Source organism: Podospora anserina, chromosome 7 (genome assembly GCF_000226545.1).
Source record: "Podospora anserina S mat+ genomic DNA chromosome 7, supercontig 1".
NCBI lineage: Eukaryota > Fungi > Ascomycota > Sordariomycetes > Sordariales > Podosporaceae > Podospora > Podospora anserina.
The window spans coordinates 192,415-210,452 of record NW_001914854.1 but is presented as its reverse complement, the minus strand read 5'-3'; the positions used below and the strand labels follow the sequence as shown (position 1 = coordinate 210,452).

General features: G+C 53.5%; 4 protein-coding genes across 4 annotated transcripts, besides 3 other annotated features; 2 read left to right on the top strand and 2 right to left on the bottom strand.

The window, feature by feature from the left end:
* Window positions 1-248: 248 nt before the first annotated feature.
* On the bottom strand, window positions 249-5,645 carry PODANS_7_4410 (uncharacterized protein; the record flags this gene model as incomplete). The annotated part of the gene is made up of 1 exon (XM_001907531.1): window positions 249-5,645. One exon carries the CDS (start codon window positions 5,643-5,645, stop codon window positions 249-251), a length of 5,397 nt encoding a protein of 1,798 aa, XP_001907566.1.
* Window positions 5,646-7,139: 1,494 nt separating this feature from the next.
* On the top strand, window positions 7,140-11,071 carry PODANS_7_4420 (uncharacterized protein; the record flags this gene model as incomplete). The annotated part of the gene is made up of 3 exons (XM_001907530.1): window positions 7,140-7,303; window positions 7,365-8,087; window positions 8,143-11,071. 3 exons carry the CDS (start codon window positions 7,140-7,142, stop codon window positions 11,069-11,071), a joined length of 3,816 nt encoding a protein of 1,271 aa, XP_001907565.1.
* Window positions 11,072-11,696: 625 nt separating this feature from the next.
* Window positions 11,697-12,290, top strand: PODANS_7_4430 (uncharacterized protein; the record flags this gene model as incomplete). Its single annotated transcript, XM_001907529.1, has 2 exons — window positions 11,697-11,876; window positions 11,943-12,290. The coding sequence occupies 2 exons, from the start codon at window positions 11,697-11,699 to the stop codon at window positions 12,288-12,290; spliced, it is 528 nt and encodes a 175-aa protein (XP_001907564.1).
* Window positions 12,291-12,425: 135 nt separating this feature from the next.
* Window positions 12,426-12,443: a sequence feature (primer 7G7A).
* A 74-nt stretch (window positions 12,444-12,517) lies between these two features.
* Window positions 12,518-12,602: an STS (microsatellite 7G7 NON POLYMORPHE).
* A 116-nt stretch (window positions 12,603-12,718) lies between these two features.
* Window positions 12,719-12,737: a sequence feature (primer 7G7B).
* A 2,767-nt stretch (window positions 12,738-15,504) lies between these two features.
* On the bottom strand, window positions 15,505-16,982 carry PODANS_7_4440 (uncharacterized protein; the record flags this gene model as incomplete). Its single annotated transcript, XM_001907528.1, has 2 exons — window positions 15,505-16,464; window positions 16,521-16,982. 2 exons carry the CDS (start codon window positions 16,980-16,982, stop codon window positions 15,505-15,507), a joined length of 1,422 nt encoding a protein of 473 aa, XP_001907563.1.
* Between the last annotated feature and the right edge of the window lie 1,056 nt (window positions 16,983-18,038).

Here is an 18,038-nt window from a genome sequence, read left to right as displayed (position 1 = left end):
GATAGGGTATGTACTTTTGTAACTGCTACATACAAAACATGAAGATGTACACTCGTAGCTCCCAGTACCTGAAGAATTTCCGCCTATCGCTTCTGCTATAATTCTGCTCCTTAAATCATCACCTGTTCAGCCAAACGCCAAGCCAACCAACCAACCCATGCTGACCGTCTATAACTACCTTCCCAGAACAAAAGACGTCGCGCTCGTGACGATGAACACGTTTGTAATGCAAAAGATATTGCACCCTTCTATATCCTTCCCGGAGCGCCTCTCCAAGCTGTGGCCTTCCCCTTTGGGGTGCTATTTCCCACCGACGCCCCAAAGTTATGCAACCTTTCCCCGATTAGATATGCCTCGTCTCTTATACGCATGTTCCACCTCTTGAACACACCAAACATACTCCAGAGCACAACTGCACAGACAGCCAACACAGCCATGACGGGGTAACTCAGACGGTAGATGAGGACCTTGTATGCATGGCTTAACTCGGCATGGCCGACAAGAGGTGTGCCATACGATGAGTGAAGCATGGCCTCATGTAGCCCGTTGGCCACGCCAAGTCTGGCAAGGAGGAGCGGCGCGATGACGGCACTGCTCCAGAGGATGAGTCCAGGAACGATGAAAGCCCGAGTCAGGATGGAGACATCTGGATGCAGCCAGCCACGCCGGAAGATAGCCATCACGGCTGCAGCAAGGCGGGTACCCGAAAACCAGCGGTTGATGATCCGGTTGATGAGGTTGAGATAGAGCAGGCCAATGGTCCAGGCCTGGACCAAACGAACAGTATGCTTCGGATTGAGTTCAGCACCTGGCGTCATGATGGGCGCAAGCTCAGAAGCATCAGCTCGCTTCTTAGGTAGGGCACCATATAGGATCTCATTCACCGGCGTCAAAAGATACAACTCCACCAATGAGGCAAGCATGAGGGGAAAGACGATATGGTAAAAGACGTGGGCGTAAATAATCTTGGCAACCCGGATGCCTGCATCAACCATTGGCCGGACAGCCTCCCCATTGACGACGGTCCTTGTAAAGCTGTCGACCCAATCGTGTGCGGCACGGTAGATGGACAGCGCATGAAATGCGGCATAAGCAGCAGAGCCCAAAATGTAGATGCCGATGCTGAAAGCATAGATGTCGTTGGTATGAATGTGACTGGGAAGAAGAGATCTAAACATCCAACGGCCAAAGACGAGCGGTACGATGGTGAAACCAATACCCGTGATGGCGGCGAAGGCCCAGATGAAAGTGATGAAGAGGAAGACCCGGAGCCTAAAATGGGGCGGCACATAGACGAATTGAAACTCTTCAGAGTTGTACAGGTCAGTTGGTGCAGCCTCGTCCTGTCGCTTGTTATCTTCGGATACGTCGAGAAACACCCTCTTGCCCTTGGGAATTTTGACCTGATCAGAGCATGGCGCCCGAACATAGCGTCCGTCAGGGATGAGTTGGCCTGACTCGACGAGGGCCTTCTTGTTTGTGTTCCACAAGAGAGCGTCTTCCGTTCGCATGACGGTCGGTTTCTCCGGGCTGGGCTCGAAAGGGTTGGTCCACTGCTTTGCCCGCACCTGGTCGTTATTCACCTCAAGGAACAATGTCCGCCACCACGGCAGGGCCGCATCGGGTGAGTCGCTCTTCAGTACAAGTTTGCCTTCCTCATCGATGCGACGCTCCCCAAATAAGAACCAAGTCACCCTCAAGCCTCGGGCACATTTCCGAAACCACCACGTGTACATGGCATGTAGACCATCACTGGGCTTGAAGTGACGAACTGCTAGTGGCATGAGGAAGTTGTAAAAGAGCAGATCGACGGGAAACTCCAGCATAGGCTCATTGGACGAGTAGTGGATCGGTAGAACGCTCGAAGCAGAAAGGGCAAGCCCCCAGACGACGCCGCCTAGGCAAACCATGACGAGTGCGCCATAAACCAAGGCAGAAAACAGGATTTTGCGCAGCTGAGTCGCGACACTGCGCTCCAGAACATCGCGGATCGGATGGAACTCCGGGTCGTCGGGGTCGCGGATAAAGTAGAGAACCCCCTTGCGCATGATCTTTCTACACATGGAGACGAAAAGGGCAAAGTGAAACATGTACCCTGTTCCGACAAACCAGTGAACGAAGATGGACGTGACTGGGTAGTTCATGGTGAAGAGGACCCTTGACCTAATCGTGGCGCCCGCGAAAAGGGGCAGCAAGGCGAGGTCGAGCAGCAGCCCACAATAGAGCGGGAAGACGAGCATCTCGATACCAATGATCAGGATCACCTTCATGACGCCACTAGCTTGGTTGAGGCCATCAATAATGGATGCTTCCCAATCCTGACCTGTTGGACCCGTAAAAAAGGGGCTTCCTCGTCGCAAGTAGAGACCAGCAATGATGGAGATGGCAACATAACCAGCCACGATAGCCCAGAGTCTGTCGGTGCCGCTCCACTGAGCAAGTTCTGCATCAAAGGCCGTTGACGTGGAATCTGGCACGCTGAGGTTAAGTACCCAAGAGTTGGGGTTGGTGAGGATGCCGGGGAGTTGCTTCAAGCATCCCATCGTTATCGTAGCGAGCCCTTCCATGAATGACACGATGTCGGAGCTCTTTTCGGCGTAATCACCGGAGAAGAGGTAGTCCACCGCTGTGACAAGTGCAGCGAACCCCAGACTAATGTGGCCCTTCAGTTGAAGCAATGCCTCATGACTGATGGCAGAGAAGTTTTGTATCTCAGTGCCAGAAATGTGGACGATTTCGGCAAAGAAACTGCTCCCCACTCTGTTGGAAGCACTCATCATGGTGCCATAGGACATGGCCGACGTGGTTGTGAGAAGGTCGACCACAGAGCCAAGCAAACTGGGGGCGACTTTCGTGAGCACGAGAAGAGCCTTCGCGCCGAACAAAACTGCTAATCCGAACAATACAATGGCGATGTCCTGAACGAGCATGCATAAGCCGAAGAGCATCCGCGCCGGTCGAATAGGATTCGCGACCATCCAAACTGTCATACGCCCGATATTGTAGGGGACTACGATACCGAGGAAGACGGTAATAGAGACGAGAAAAGAGCAGAATATGGCATTCTGAAATAAGCCAGCGACGGGACCTCGCATACCGAGGAGCTCCAGGATCCCTTCCAAGTCCTCAGCATCTTCGATCGCGTCTGGATCCAGCCCAGCTGCCACAGCGGCTTCAACCACCTCTCTATCTCGCTGTGGCACTTCGGGGTCGTCCTCTTCTACCTCATCGTTGGCGAGATCACCTTCCCCCACGTCGAATTGCAGAGCGTCAGCTGCAGCAAGCTCGGCCGGGTCTATTCCATCCACATCCCGCCACATAAAATCAGCAAGTCTGTCGACAATGCCTACGGGCTGGGGGCGCGGGGCTGGCGGATTCGGGGTTTGGGGCTCGGCCTGCGCATCGGCATCCTCCCCATTCTCTGGTAAGGCTGGCGGAGGGGTTGTCTCTGACTGGGCCGCTTCAGCACCCGAGGTCATGTCCCAAAAATCGGCGCTTGATTCCTGTCCTGAAGTCAAATGATCAGCTGGCAGTTCTTCCTCAGCCCTGCTGCTCAGATGCGGCACAGACTGGGTGGTCTGGTCAAGTTCGAATGCAGCCTCGGTGAATCTGGGCCTCTTGAAGAAGGCAGACGCAGCATCTTGTCGAGACGCCGGTTGTTTGGGTGATCCGAAAGTCGAGTGCCCCGAAGATGTCGACTCAGTCCCGTGTTGGTCACTCAACATCCCATCAGGCTCTTGTTCTGTCAAGGTCTGGAACGACCAGCTATTGTTGGCCAAGGGGTGGATTGTATCGCTAATTTTGGGACCATCTGTGTTGGCCCTTGGTCGAAGCGGGCTTGCTAAAGGTCTTTCACTGTCTTCGGTGTGGGCGCTTTCACCGTCGGAATCCTCTCTTAGTACGCCCTTGCCTTTTTTATCATGTCGGGGTCCAAAATTGTCTTCGCCAGCCGAAAAGGTCGTCCACTCCATAGCCTGGGTGGCTGGACGAAGGCCTCCAAACGGTGGAGAATCCATATTCTTGAAGCGAGCATCCGTGCTCGATGCTGGAGTATTCTCAGCAGCGCTGCTGGCGTCCGAGTGGTCATCGGCACCGGCCACAGTACGGTTTTGACGATCCAGCAGCGACCTCGTAAGGGCCAGCCAGTAATCCAGTCGCTCCTCAGCCCCTTGTTCTCTGGCAATTTCGAGAATGCGATGGGGATCTCCCTTGGCACGCTGATAGATGGCAAGGAAGTCATGGAGGTGCCGGCTTTTCACGTCAGCAGCTTCACCACCATTGACGATGGCGTCCAGTTCCGCTCTTGGAAGGAAGGAGGGCGATGGCAAAAAGGGCGAACTATTTCGTGAGCCAGTAGCCAAGCTATTTGGATTATTCTCAGCAGCCTCGTGTGCAGGAGCATGGTCGTCACCCGCATACCTTGCTTGATATCGAGCTTCGGGTTCTGCCCACTGTCTTTGAAGCCGTCTTTCATGAGCTTGCAAGCGAGCCAACGCAATCTGGCGCCTGGCCTCCAGCGCCAAGTGCGGAGGTGGTTCGACAATGGCGGGATCCCACTGACCCTGTAGATCCTCCCACTGAGCAGGGTTGTCATGATGTTCCTCCTCGACAGGTGGGGGTTCTGGTCGTGCCAGGGGCTCCTGTGGTGGTGCGGGATGCGGCGCATTTTCAGCAGCTGCAAACGCAGCACGCATATTGATCTCGGGCTGTTGTTGAACGACATAGTCTCTGACCAAGATGATGAGAATGAAGCAAGCAATAACCAGAATTGTTATAATCAGGCCCTCTAGGACCTCTATGACCTTGTCGTTTAGCCAAGGATGCCGCGTCAAGTTGCGAAGAAATTGGACGCCGCTCAAAAGGGAGTTGTTCCTAGTTGGGATAGCAACCGCCTCGGTGGAAACAGCGCCAGATGTATCGGGTGCTCCAAACAATAGACGTAAAATGGTAGAAGTGGCCGAGTGCTCGTTGGAGGCCTGAGCGGCACCAGAGGTGCTTTTGGCGATGCATGCTGTGCCAGGGAATATGAGGTTAGTAGCTAGCGTGGTGTTGTTTCTGAACAGGTTCATGGCCGGGTTAGGTGTCGTCCCAGCGGCCGAGGCCAGCTGATGGGCTTGATCTCGTCTTTTGTGGAAGAGGAAAGCAGCCATACCATCATCGCTGAACCAGAACAACATGCTCCATACATTCCTCATAACGTACGGCAAGGCTCCAAACCAAACCAGCATAACCAGCGACGCTCTCATCCACAGCAGCATGTTGGCGAAGAAATATTTGGCCATGTGGCTGGCAAAGACGTGCCATGGCAACGATCTGGGCATATTTGGATCGTAGAGCTTGGTGAAGCGGAAGGGCGTCTTGCAAAGCTCGCAATGTTTCTTTTGTGAATGGGAGAGCCACTCCATCAAGCAATCCTGATGGACGTGCTTGATACTGCCACTGCACCGGCATGGGTAGAAGAGCGGTTCTTCAGGCGTCCCCTCCCCGCGACATATTCGACATGTGTCTGGATCATTCGTAGAATGTGATGGTTGCGGTTCTTGCGGCGTCGAGTCTGGCCTGAGAAGATGGCTTCGCAGCCTAGTGTTTGGAAATCGATCTGGGTCGGGGGGCGGAAAGGGGCCCAGAAGTTGGGGGTCCGCCATCTTCACCGGAGTTTTGTCGAGTGATTGTGCGTGGCGGGAGACGTTAAGGACACGCCATTCGTAGCAGGAATTCCGAGGCCTCTACTCTAACCTCGCATGGGAACTATGAGAAGGTTTCCAGCGGGACCGTGGCCTTGGATCGAGAGGCAGATGAGGTCGGTGGCGGTTTGACAGGGGAGCGCAAGATGTGGCAGTGGTCGTTGTCGTTGTCGTTGTTGTCGACAGCAAAGGGTTGATTTCTGCTGATCGGGTGATGGGTTGTTGGTTGGGACAGTCAGATAGTGATTTGAGATGGGAAATGGGCGATGGATGGATGCGATGGCAAATCTTCAACAGATTTCCAAAATCCCACCAGGAGGTGCAACTCCACGTCCACGCTGGAGATGCAGGCCTAGGCTCAGCGCGGAGGAGGGTCGTCGCCCAAAGGACCGGGGCTTTGCTTATCACAAAGACGCCGTGTCAGGGCCAATCAACATCCGGTGATTGCTACAAAGTGGGCCGTTTGCACGTGCCCAATGACTTCACAAAATACCAGGCTGCGCTGATATAATCAATCATATGCTGTTTTATGGGTATCATTCATTCATCTACACTAGTCTAAAGCGTGTGATGAAATCTGCTGTTCGCTTTTCTGTGCTTTGTGACCGACAAGGCAGTAGGAAATGGAAGTAATCGGATCATAATCCATACACAGTATGTAACTGCCATCTCATCCGAGGTAGGTTGAAGCCCAAGGCTGAAGAGAACTCCGTAGTAAGGTGCCATTGCCTCGCCGTTCCCGGCGCCGATCTGAAACATTTTGACAAGCCGACCCAACATTCAGGAAAAGTTTCACCTCTTCTCGTTCAAGGTCCATCCATATTTCATTGACACAAACTCTGTATATGACTGATTGACATCAATACTGGTGAAAGATAGGGCACTGTGTTTATTCCTCGGGCTGCAGTGGGATTGGGGTGTACCACCCGCGCCTATGACGTCCATGGAGGGGGGGCCGCGTCGCACTAAGGACCGAGCCCTGTCAAGGAAGTCGAGCTACCAAATGTCGTCACGCTTTTGCAGCTTTTCCCAAGAAAAAATTAACACAAAATCGAGCAGGCATCCAGATGTCCCAAGATTCAGAGTTGCATCCAACAAGCAGCAGCTAATTTTTACATTGACTTTGCTACCTGTATCCATTTTCAAAACCAACAAGGCAACAAGACAAGACCAGGGCACTGCAGGAGAAACCCAACAACGCCCCCGCTTGGCAGTCCCCTGCATTTCCAAACAGCCATCCAAGCCGTCCGAGCTTCCCTTGGCCAAACCTGTCTTTTCTCCAACAGTGCCTCACTTCTGACCTCCCATCACCGAGTAGCATCTTGTTCCCTTCTTTCGGCGCGAAATCAACTTCGCCTGACGCCCTTTCTCTTCGGCTTCATTGCTTGACGCATTGGCGCTGTCATATTTTTTCTCTTCTCGTCTCCTCAGCCTGGTGCTGAATCGTCTTGCGCCATGGACGACATAAACGGCACCACAATGAAAGCCCACCGGGCTGCGAATGGTATCAACGGCGCCATCAAGTCGCCCGCCTTGAATGGCCACAACACTGTCCAGAAAAGAACTACCAGAAGTCGTGGGCCAGGTTGGCCGTCCTGGCTGTTCAGTTTCGCTGCCAGGTGAGCAAATACTAGCTGTCAGACAAGAGAGGAGAAGAGCTGACATATTTTTGCGTCCCAGGTTGGTGGCATGGTATTCGATCTACGCGATTCTGTTCTGGTGCCCAGCTACCCTCGACGCCTGCGATGAAAACTCCCCGCTCGTGTGCAGACCTTACTTCCAGCTCAAGAACACCGTCACCCCACATCTCGAGCCATATTACGACGCATACGCGGCACCGTACGTTGAGCTGGCGCGCCCATACTACAACGCTGTGGACGAAAAGGTCATCACACCAGCCTGGGATTACGCGAAGCAGCATGGTGCGCCGCAGGTTGAGCAGGCCCGTGTCTACGGAAAGGCACAGTGGGAAAAGTCTGTACAGCCTCAAATCACCAAAGTCCAGCATCTGGCCAAGACCCAATACGACCACACCCTCGCACCACATCTCGACCAGCTCTCGGCAGCTGTTGGGCCATACTACGAGATCGTGCGAACCAACTCTCTCCAGACATATCACGAGTTTCTGTTACCCTCATATCAGTTTGCTCAGCCCTACGCACTGCAGGCTTATCATGCCACCTCGGACTTTGCGCTGGGAACCGTAGCGCCTACATGCTCCTGGGCGTGGAATAAGACAAACCTCTTCCTTGACAGCACTGTCTGGCCGCATCTGAGAGTCATCTACGTTGAGAATGTGGAGCCCCAGCTTGTCAAGATTGGCAAGCGACTGGGCCGGTATAGCAGCAGCACCAATGGCACCAAAAAGTCAGTTCCCAAGTCGGCAGTAGACTCAGCTTCGAGGTTAGTCTGAGTCTTTACCAGTGATGCAGCACACAGTTTGCTAACGTATTTCTAGCTTTGCTTCCAAAACGATATCTTCTTTTGTCAAGCCTGCACCATCCGCCTCCTCGACCACCTCTGTTGTTGCCTCGAGCAAGCCTTCTTCCACAGCCGGTCGACCGCAAGCCAAGGACGCTCCAGAAGCCCATCGATCCAAATCCAGCGTCGATCCCATCACTCCTCCCGATACTGCCGAACAAGTTGAGAATGAGGATCCGGTGCGCCGCGCTGCTCGTGAGACGGTGGCTGCAGATCTCAAGGACTGGCAAGAGCGCTACGCCAAAGCCGTGGATGAAGGGGCTGCCGAGATTGACAACCGCGTCCAGGAGATTGCCAAGAGGATGATTCGCCGAAACGCTGGAATTACAGGCAAGGCTCTTCTCGACCAGCTTCAAGAGGCCACAGTCTCTGAGCTGGTACTGCTCCGCGGCGACATTCTCGACATCATCAATGCAGTCAACGACAAGGAGCTGGGAACCGAGGACGCACAGGAGGAAATCGTTCAGGCTGTCAGGCAGGCCGGTATGGCTATCAAAGACAAGGCGCAGGCCGTGCGCCAGTGGCGTGAGGAGTACGAAACCGAGTTGCAGGCTTCCATCACGCAAGCGGCTGAAACCCACTTCACCGTTCTTCAAGGCATCAGAGATCTGGCACTGCAAAGGATTGGCATGAAGTGGGCCTGGACGGATGGAATCACATACAAGGACTGGGCCAAGTACCACCTGTTGAAGAGCAGATTTGACGAGTGGAAGGGAGATCTGGAGAACCTCATCGTTACCCACCCGAACCTTGAAGCTGCGCAGGTGGAGGGGGCCAACATCGAGGATGAGGCCATGAAACTGGCCGCCACGGCAGCCAAGGAGCTCGGTCGTCTAAAGCAAGTGGCCAACTGGAAGCTTGTGGCTGGCGATGTGACGGAGGAGTTTGATAGCACCCTGACACAGCAGGCTGCCGAGGCTGTCGAAGCCGCCAGACTTGCTGCCACCAGCGTGGTCAACAAGGCTGGCGAGTCCGCGGAAAAGGCCCAGCATGCCGTCGTCGACAAGGTGGCGGGAGGGTACGAGAAGGCAAGCGAGGCTGTTGTCGGTGTCAAGGACATTGTATCGGAAAAGACAGCTGAGGCTGCCCAATCGGTTGGCAATAACAACTTGTGGGCCGAGGACTCGATGGCTGGTGAGGGCGATGAGGAGCCGGCTGAGGCAGTTAGCGCTGCCTCGGAAGAGATCTCCAGCGTTGTTGAGCCCACGTCCGAGGCCACCGCCGATGTCGACAACTCTCCAGAACCAGTTGCTGACGATCTTACCCATCTTGCGGCCAGCGAGTCCCTGGTGTTCGAGACCCCCCCTATTGTTGATAATGTGACGCAGATTCAAGAGGACGTCAAAGCTGACCCAGCCCCAGTTGAGCTGCCAGTCGACGAGGACGCCGTGGGGGAAGAAGAGGAGGCTGGAGACGCTCCTGACACTCGTCCTGTCGCGGAAGCCGAAGCGGCGCCTACTGTCAAGCCCGCTCTATTTGGCGCCGCCGCTCAGGTTGTGCCCCGTCATTCCCCTATCCTCGATGACGAGGAGGATGACGAGGAGGACATGTCCGGTGCCATTCAGGTAATGCAAGACGAATTGAGATCGGTCTACTCCGCAGCCATGTCTCGTGCCAACGCACAATATTCCGAGGCATTGTCGGCTGTCTCAGCCCAGATCCACGGCACTCCCCTTCCTGCTCATCAACAGATGCTAGCCTCGGTGACGTCTGCTTACAACAAGGCCATGGCCTCAGCAAGCTCTCGGATGGACGTTGCGCTCGAGGCTGTGTCGACTCAGTTGCGCGGGACACCAACCAAGACGAAGAAGAACATCATGCCCACGGTCGCCATTCCGACTGTCCCCGTGCCCAGTGTCGATTGGGCCCGTATCGAGTCCATTGCCTCGGAACGCCTCGAACAGGGCCGGTCTTGGGCGCTGGAGCAGTACGAAAGTGCCAAGATTGCAGCTGGTCTGGCCACCCCAACACCTTCCACCCCAGCTGAACATGTCAACAAGCTTCTGGATAATGCCCGGCACAATTACTACGCCGGTCTCGGCCTCGCGCATGCCAGGTATTCCGAGTTTTTGTCGGCAGCCAGCGCAGCCGTGAGCTCCATGACGGCCACCCCTACACCGACTGATCTTGCCGGTACTGCTTCTTCGCTTGCTTCGGTCGCCAGCGAGTCCGCGGCTGCTGCTGCCGCCGCCGTTGGCGAGTCTGCTTCTTCGGCCGCTTCAGTGGCCAGCGAGTCGGCTGCTTCTGCCGCTTCGGCAGCTAGTGTGGCTGCCGCTTCTGCTGCGTCGGCGGCAAGCGAGTCTGGTGCCTCTGCTGCTTCTGTCATTGGGTCAGGTGCATCCTCTATTGCGGCTGCTGCCAGTGCAGGAGTTTCCTCCGCCGCATCGGTTGCCGGCGAGAACGTCTCTTCTGCGGCTGCCGCCGGATACGAGCAAGCTGCTGCTGCAGCTGACTACGTGGCTGATGGCTGGGATGTCATTGTCACCAAGATCAGCATACAGGTCTACGGTGCTCCAGCCCCTACTCCATGGTACGAAGCTTTCTACAGCGGTGTTGGCGAGTACGCTTCCTCTGCCTCGGCGGCAGCTGGTGAAGGGGCGGGGTCAGTAACGAGTGCCGCTGCTGTGGCCAGTGATGCGGCTGCTCAACGCTATGAGGCCGTGAGCGCGCTCGTGTCTGAACTCTTGGTCGGCAAGGAACCAACATTCTCGGAAAGCGTGGTGTCCAGGCTGAATGCTGCTTATGCCACCGGCACCAACGTTGTTGGCTCAGCCGCCAGCGCCGCTAGCGAAGTGGTCGGTGAGGCCGGCGAGAAGGTCAGAAGCGTCGGTGAGAAGGTGGCAAGTGTTGCGAGCGAAGCGACCGAAGCGGTCAAGGAGAAGGTTCAGGGCCATGATGAACTGTGAAGGGCCAAGCCACGGTGTAAAGAAGAAGGGAGAGTTTAGGGTGGTGGAGCACGAGATAATGATAATTCATGAGTCACTTGTGTAATACTGTTTTTTTTTCCTTTGTTTTTTCCTTTGCCAGCGTGGGAGGGCCAACAGCCTGGCAATGGGCTGAGAGGTGGGAGGTGAAGAAGGGGTGGGACCGAGCCCAGCACTCGCTTGCGTCTTGTATCATTCTAGGTTATTATATACCCTTTCCTTTGTTGTTTTGAATGGCATTTTATTGATAGCGCAAGAGGTGTCTAGCTACCAACTGTGGTGATTCTCGAATCACGACAAATATTTGGACCATGCTAGCCCGGTTTCGCCCGGTGGCCCAATGCCAAAGTCTGGGCTCAATGTCATCAGGATGCACTGCTCTGTAGTGGACTGACAACTGGGGAGGTGTCTGGGTGGCTGTGGTTGGTGCAGCCAATGGCACCAACTCTATTGAACCAAAATCATACGACGACGGCAGTCCCCAGCTCAGTACAACTGGCCACACAGCAGTGGTGGTGCGATTGACGCGTTTGGGCTGCAACTTCAATATGAACAAGAGAATCACAATGTGACATATAAATCCCAACTCCATGTCCCCTTTGAGGGTATGGATGGCCTTCCAAAGCGTTTTTATCACCAACGATTCACCATCGCATCACATCAAACTTTACCGACGGTCAAGCTGTCAAAGTTCACAAGAGCCATCATCTTGAAGTGTTCAGACACACCATCGAACTCTGACTTGAGTTCTTCCACCCAAAGCTTCCGAGTTTGTTTTCTCCACACAGTGTATGTGTATTCAGCCATGAAGTAAAACAATAACACAGCCCTAATCCTGACATGTGACAATCAGGGACACCATCATATCCACCACCGCATTATGGAGGATGAAGAGTACTACCACATGATGCTCGACGACATGGAGCGTCTTGAGCGAGTTCATCACCACGTTTCCCACCCCGCCGACTACCAACTAGCAGAACAGCACCAACACCGTGCACACAACCCCTTCATCTCGGGCCTCAGAGTGGCCATCAACAGTGCCTTCAAGTCGGGATTGGAGAAGCTGCAAGCCGTGAGCCTACCGGGTCCCACGCGAACAACATATCAAGAAGCCCAGGGGCTAGGTTCAATATGGACGAGACGAAGCAGTGCAAGCTCAACGAGGACAAGTTCAAGTTTCGGAAGCGCGAGGTCTTGAGAGAGGTCGTGAGGGAAGGTCATGGTGGAAATATGGGCGTTTAGGAGTTACCACGATGGAGGCCATTTCCAGTTTTTGAATTTTTACACCCACATGATACCCAACCGAACTTTTGAACGTGGTCTTTTTTTCTTGCCGCTAGGGCACAACCTAAAATCTGAATCTATATCAACCGTCTTCCTGTGCACTCTGACCTTTTCTTTTTTTTCCCTCACCCATCACCATCCATCATCATCACCATCATCACCATCACCATCATCACCATCACCATCATCACCATCACCATCATCACCATCACCATCATCACCATCACCAGTTATCAACTGCAAGTATCGAGTGTTTGCTTTTGCTTTTCAGTCAACAGCTTATCGTTTACACACGTTACAGATGCGTTTGTAGACGATGGATAGTTTGTGAATGTCCGTTTACCAACGTCAAAACTGCGTTTCTAAACGTCAAGAGATGTGTTTGTAAAGAACACTTGATCGCGTGTTCAAACGTCAATCGTCAAGACAGCGTTTCTAAAACGTGAAAAAATGCGTTTGTAAACGACACTTAATTGCGTGTACAAACGTTAAAACAGCGTTTATGAATGCCAATTGATCACGTTGACAAACGCCAATCAATTTGTTGTAGACGATAGGATTGCCGCTTGTGGATGTTCAGTTGGGTTTAGGAACCCGTTTACTAACGTCGCTCTCCGCGGGGTGAAGGAGAAACTTGGGGCCCCTCCTTCGTATGACAGGCCACCAGCATACACAGCTTTCCAGAGCTACAATGCTCTCCACCATCATGACGCCGAATCCGAGGATGATGAGGAGGAGGCGGATGACGACAACGAACTCGACGTGGATGATGACGACAACCTGAGAATGATGATGATGACTACGAGCCTGGCTGCGGTTGCCAATTCCACTTCCCTTGTGATTGCGGCTGCGGGAAAAGCACCCACCAGCAGGACTGCCAGTTCCACTGCCACCACCCAAACGCCTGCGACTGCCACTGCAGCGAAATCGACAATGAAGACACTCCGCCGGCGTACGAGCGCAACAGACTCGTACCGCTTTACAACCACCTAGCCCGCCCGAGCATCGCTGCCGCCAGCAAGACCTATCGGAACACTCTCAAAGAACACCTTCTACCTCTGCCACCAATCTACGGCGAGAAAATGCGCCAAGTCCGCGGCACCATTGCTCAGCTGGCATATTACATGACAGTCTCCCAAGCCACATATTTCGCTGGCAAGGAAGCCGTGGCCGCTCCAAACAATGAATCCGCCGAAGCCCGATCTAGGGCGTGTCAAGACATGACAGAGAATCTGTCAAGGTTCCGGGACCAGTTCAGCGGCAGACTCCCCAACCAGGACTGGCTAGACCAAACAACAACAAAAGTTCTCAAGGCAGCTGGCTCCGAACTCGGCTCAGCCATGAAGAGGCTCACGAAAAACGCAAAGAACAACGAGGATCATGCGCTCGAAGCCCGAGTGTTGAGTTTTCCTCGCACGGGGGTGTATCACAACATTTTGTCGAGCAGCGAACTCGGAATTATGTGGCAACAATTCTACCGCCAGCTTGATCCGCTCGCACTTTTGGCACCAGATTTTGAAGAGCCAGAACGCATGAAGGACGACGCTCGTGCGGTCATGGCGATACTGCAGGAGAAAGAGCAAGAACGCGAGTGGCTGAAGCAAGACGAGGAACAAACTGAAGAGGCAGGATACTGGGAGATTGACGGCTGGGTCGTCAGCGAGGAGGATCAAGAAGAGGAGGAAGCTGGAGGGCAAGAACAAGGAGACGCCCGTGTCGTCATGGAGGAGCCGGAAGAGGAGGATCAAGAACATGCGGAAGCCGAATCAGGCAGAGGAAGCAAGAAAGAAGACAGTGGGACTGAGATCTGTTTGGCCAATGCGACGTACAACAACGAGCCATGCCCGCACTGTGGTTGGTGAAGAGCTGTTTATAATATTTTGAATTTGGTTGGACAAGGGACGCTCGTGTCGTCATGGATGGAAGGTCCGAGGGCGAGGATCAAGGACAGAAAGGAGCCGGGTCGGGCACACTGTCATGTCTTTTGCATTTTGGGTTTAAGGGTTTCAGGCGGTTTTTGGCCTCAGGAATCAGCGCAATGCCCTTTGGTTTACATCAAGGCGTTTGGGGTAAGTCATGAGTTGGATTTATTTTGGTTTGCGTGCAGGCACACGCTTGGAAACACCTACAATTGGGTCACTCCGCCGCATCTTTCATATGCGTGTCCCCAATTCTGTTGTTTTCCTTCCGTCGTTCCTCCACCTTCTCCATCGTGCAACAAAACAGCACGATCTCGGGATTCTTCCATGTGCATCCCTTGAAACGTGTTTCATTTTCATCAGGTATGTCCTCTTCATTGTCCATGATATACCAAGTCGAATCATAAACCACTACCCGCTTCATATCCACCTCCTGCTTTCCCAGTTCATCGCCCGGCTGTCCTGGCCTGTAGAAAACCCTTGTCTGTGACCCTTCCTCGCTATACAGATAATCCCTTATGCCCCTTACCAAATCCCCTTTGGTCACACCAGATGGGTTTCTAAGGACGATTTGGAAATTATAGCCAGTGTTATCACATCAGCAAGTCCTGTCCCGAACTGGTTTCGTGAAAATCTTGATGTAGAAGGTGGGACGGGGAGGCGAAGTCAGGTGCAAGGGGATGGTGTCATCTTCTTCGATTTCGGCGGCAAGGGAGGTAAAGACGTTATGCCAGAAATGGTTGAATGCTTGTTCGCCGGAGCTTGTGGATGGACACAGGGGCATGTTTTTGGCGATGGCTTTGTCAAGTGCATCAATTGTGGGAGCCCATCTAATCACGGCGTCCGGCAGAAGATCTGTGTCAGTCATCGCTGTAGAAAGGGGTTGGTCGCTTAGATGATCGTGGAGAGATGGAGAGAACCTTAGCTGTGAAAGTCGGAGATAGGATCCCGCATACTTTGTATACATATTTATTGGCAAGGGGTGAAGCATCACGAGGGAGCCCAGCGGCTGAATGTTTGGGGTTGGGTGGCTGTTTTGAGTGGCTTTGCACACATTCACCCGTCCTCAACTACATCCAACTACCTAGTCCAAGGATCACTTGAGTGAAAGTCATGTCCTGATTCGGAAGCCAGATAACACGTAAACATTAATGCAATCGGGTATCTCTATTCTACAAGTACAAATCGCCTGAAAATGAGGACAAGACACTAGTTCTTGGCAGGCCTCACACTCCCTGGGTTGTGGAACAAGTCCTTGGGGTCCCACCGAGCCTTGATCTGCTCCAATGCGGGCAGGTTGGAGTCCCAGTACTGCTTTTGCTGGTTGACCAAAGCGTTGTTGACGTACCCTGGATACGTGCCCCAAGTGCCTGGACCGGCTTTCTGAACAACCTGGTCGTGAAATCCGGTGATGAAATCCTTGGTGGTTTTTGTCACGGGCAGTCCAATACCATAAGACTGGTAGTACATGACCTTGTCACGATGAGCGAAGGCCGTGGCATTCTGCGGTACGTCTTCAATAGCACCCCCTGCGGCGTCGAAGATGATGAACCACAGGAGCGTGCCTTTCTTTTGGGTGTCGACCCAGTTGAAAATGTCCTTGATCTTTTCCGGTCCCAGGAGGTCCTGTCGCTTGAAGGCCAGAGAGCGTGATACGAATGGCATAGCAAGCCCAGACAGATACAGTGCCTCCTTTTCGGCATCATGAGCCAAACCCCCAAGCCAGTCGTTGATGACCAGATGGCCGTTGCCATCTTGCGGAAGAGCGTTGGGGATGCCAGTTGTCAAGAACTCCTCCTGAGTTCCATAGAATGTGCCAGTGATGATAGCGCCAAGAGGGAACATGATGAACATGGATCCGAACCGACGGTCAAGCTTGGGGTCCGCCATCAAAGCCTGCCATTTCGAGTACAAAGGAGCGACATCGGCCTGTTTCCCGAGCTTGATGGTGTATTCGTACTGAACAACGTTGGCCGGCTCGGGATGTGTTCTCACAACGAACTCGGTGATGACTCCGAACCCAGACGCAGAGCCTCTGAGGGCCCAGAAAAGATCCTCGTTCTGCGTGGCGCTCGCTCTCTGGATTTTGCCGTCGGCGGTGACGACTTCAACTTCGACAATATGATCCAAGGCAGATCCCCACATTCTCGACATGGGGCCCAATCCTCCCTTTGATGGTCAAGTTAGCAGGCATCCAGCAAGACATGATTTGAAGAGTCACTTACAATCGTAGCATGACCACCAAGGCCAACACCAGGACAGACACCATGGGCCATGGCCCGTCCTCCTTGAGCGTGCATCTTCTTGTCCACCTCTCCCAGGCGATTTCCAGCCCCTATGGTAGCATACCATGTCTTGGTGTCCATTGAAAATTTCTGAAAGTTGACCATGTCGATGGCAACGGCCCCATCACTCCCGCCAGCGCCGTAGTTCTGATAGGAGTGCCCCCCAGACTTGGCCTGCACCTTGACGCCGTTGGCATTGGCGCACTTGATAATGTCGGAAATATCCTGTGCCGTCTCTGGCCTCACCACGGCGGCAGGCTCGACGGGCACATCAAGATTATACGGCTTGACCCATTGAATCTGGTAAAGTGGGCTCCCGGCAAAAGCAGCGAAGTTGGCTCGGTTGTTGGCAACCCCCTGGATGCATTGCTGCAGGGCGCTGGTGCTGGGTCCCTGGCCCATTGTGTGCTGGTCAAGGTGATGGGAGAGGTCGAGAAAAAGTGGGAAGGAGGTTGCCCGGTGATGATGATGTTGAGAGCCTGAGCCTGGGTGAAATCCAGGTGAATACGGCAGTTCCCCAGGTTTTTAATATCGACCTATACCACCTAACTGTCCCAGCCCCCTGTCATCTGTCATCTCTCCTGCTTATCATGCTGCTGTCTGGCAGCGGCACTGCAAGACGCCACGCTGGATTGGCCACATGGGAGAGCATGGTGCCTTGGGGTCGTGGACATGGCGGCCACTAAGAAGACTGTACGGCGGAGCAGTCACATGGGGCCGTTAGTGACAGCCAGCACCAACAGGCATCTGACGCTTCTCGTTGGTGGGTAGAAAAGACGCTACCGGGCTTGGATACCACCATAAACACATTTAGCCAGGTCAACGCCAGAAGAAGGGTCCTTCTCGCAAGATTCGCCGTTCCATGTTAATGCCTGGGCAGGAGAGATGGCCGTGCTATTGGTCAAGCCACCAGCCGTTTTGCCACTCCACCACACAATGCTCTATGCAGAGTCGCCCAACGCGAGATGAAAGCCATTTTCCGGGCCTCTCTTCATTCCAGAACATCATGCGGGCGCCCTCATGTTCTCGTCAGCATCCGAATCCATCAACATCCAGTCATCCCGGCTCTTTGTCGCACGAGTTAACATTGAACTAAACTTTGAACAACACCAGCACCCTTAAGCGTAGTTACAAGACAACGAGAGTCAAATTGCTACCTCGATGGCCATGTAGGGCACGTTTCTTAGTCATTTCAAGAGGAGAGTTCAGTTGCTATCTGCTCCAAGAAACCTACCTTAGGTTATGCTAATACTAATTGAATAAGAAGAAAGAAAAACAAAAGAAAAGAGGGCACCCGCCCTGTCGATCATCAAAACAACCAACCCATTTTTCCAAACTCCGTCCATCCAAATACTACCAGTTTCCTTTGGGTATTTCACTTTGATAGACCCAAATACCCAGCACAAGTCCCAATCCCAATGCAGCCCTCATTCATTAGAAACATCGCAAAATCATGGC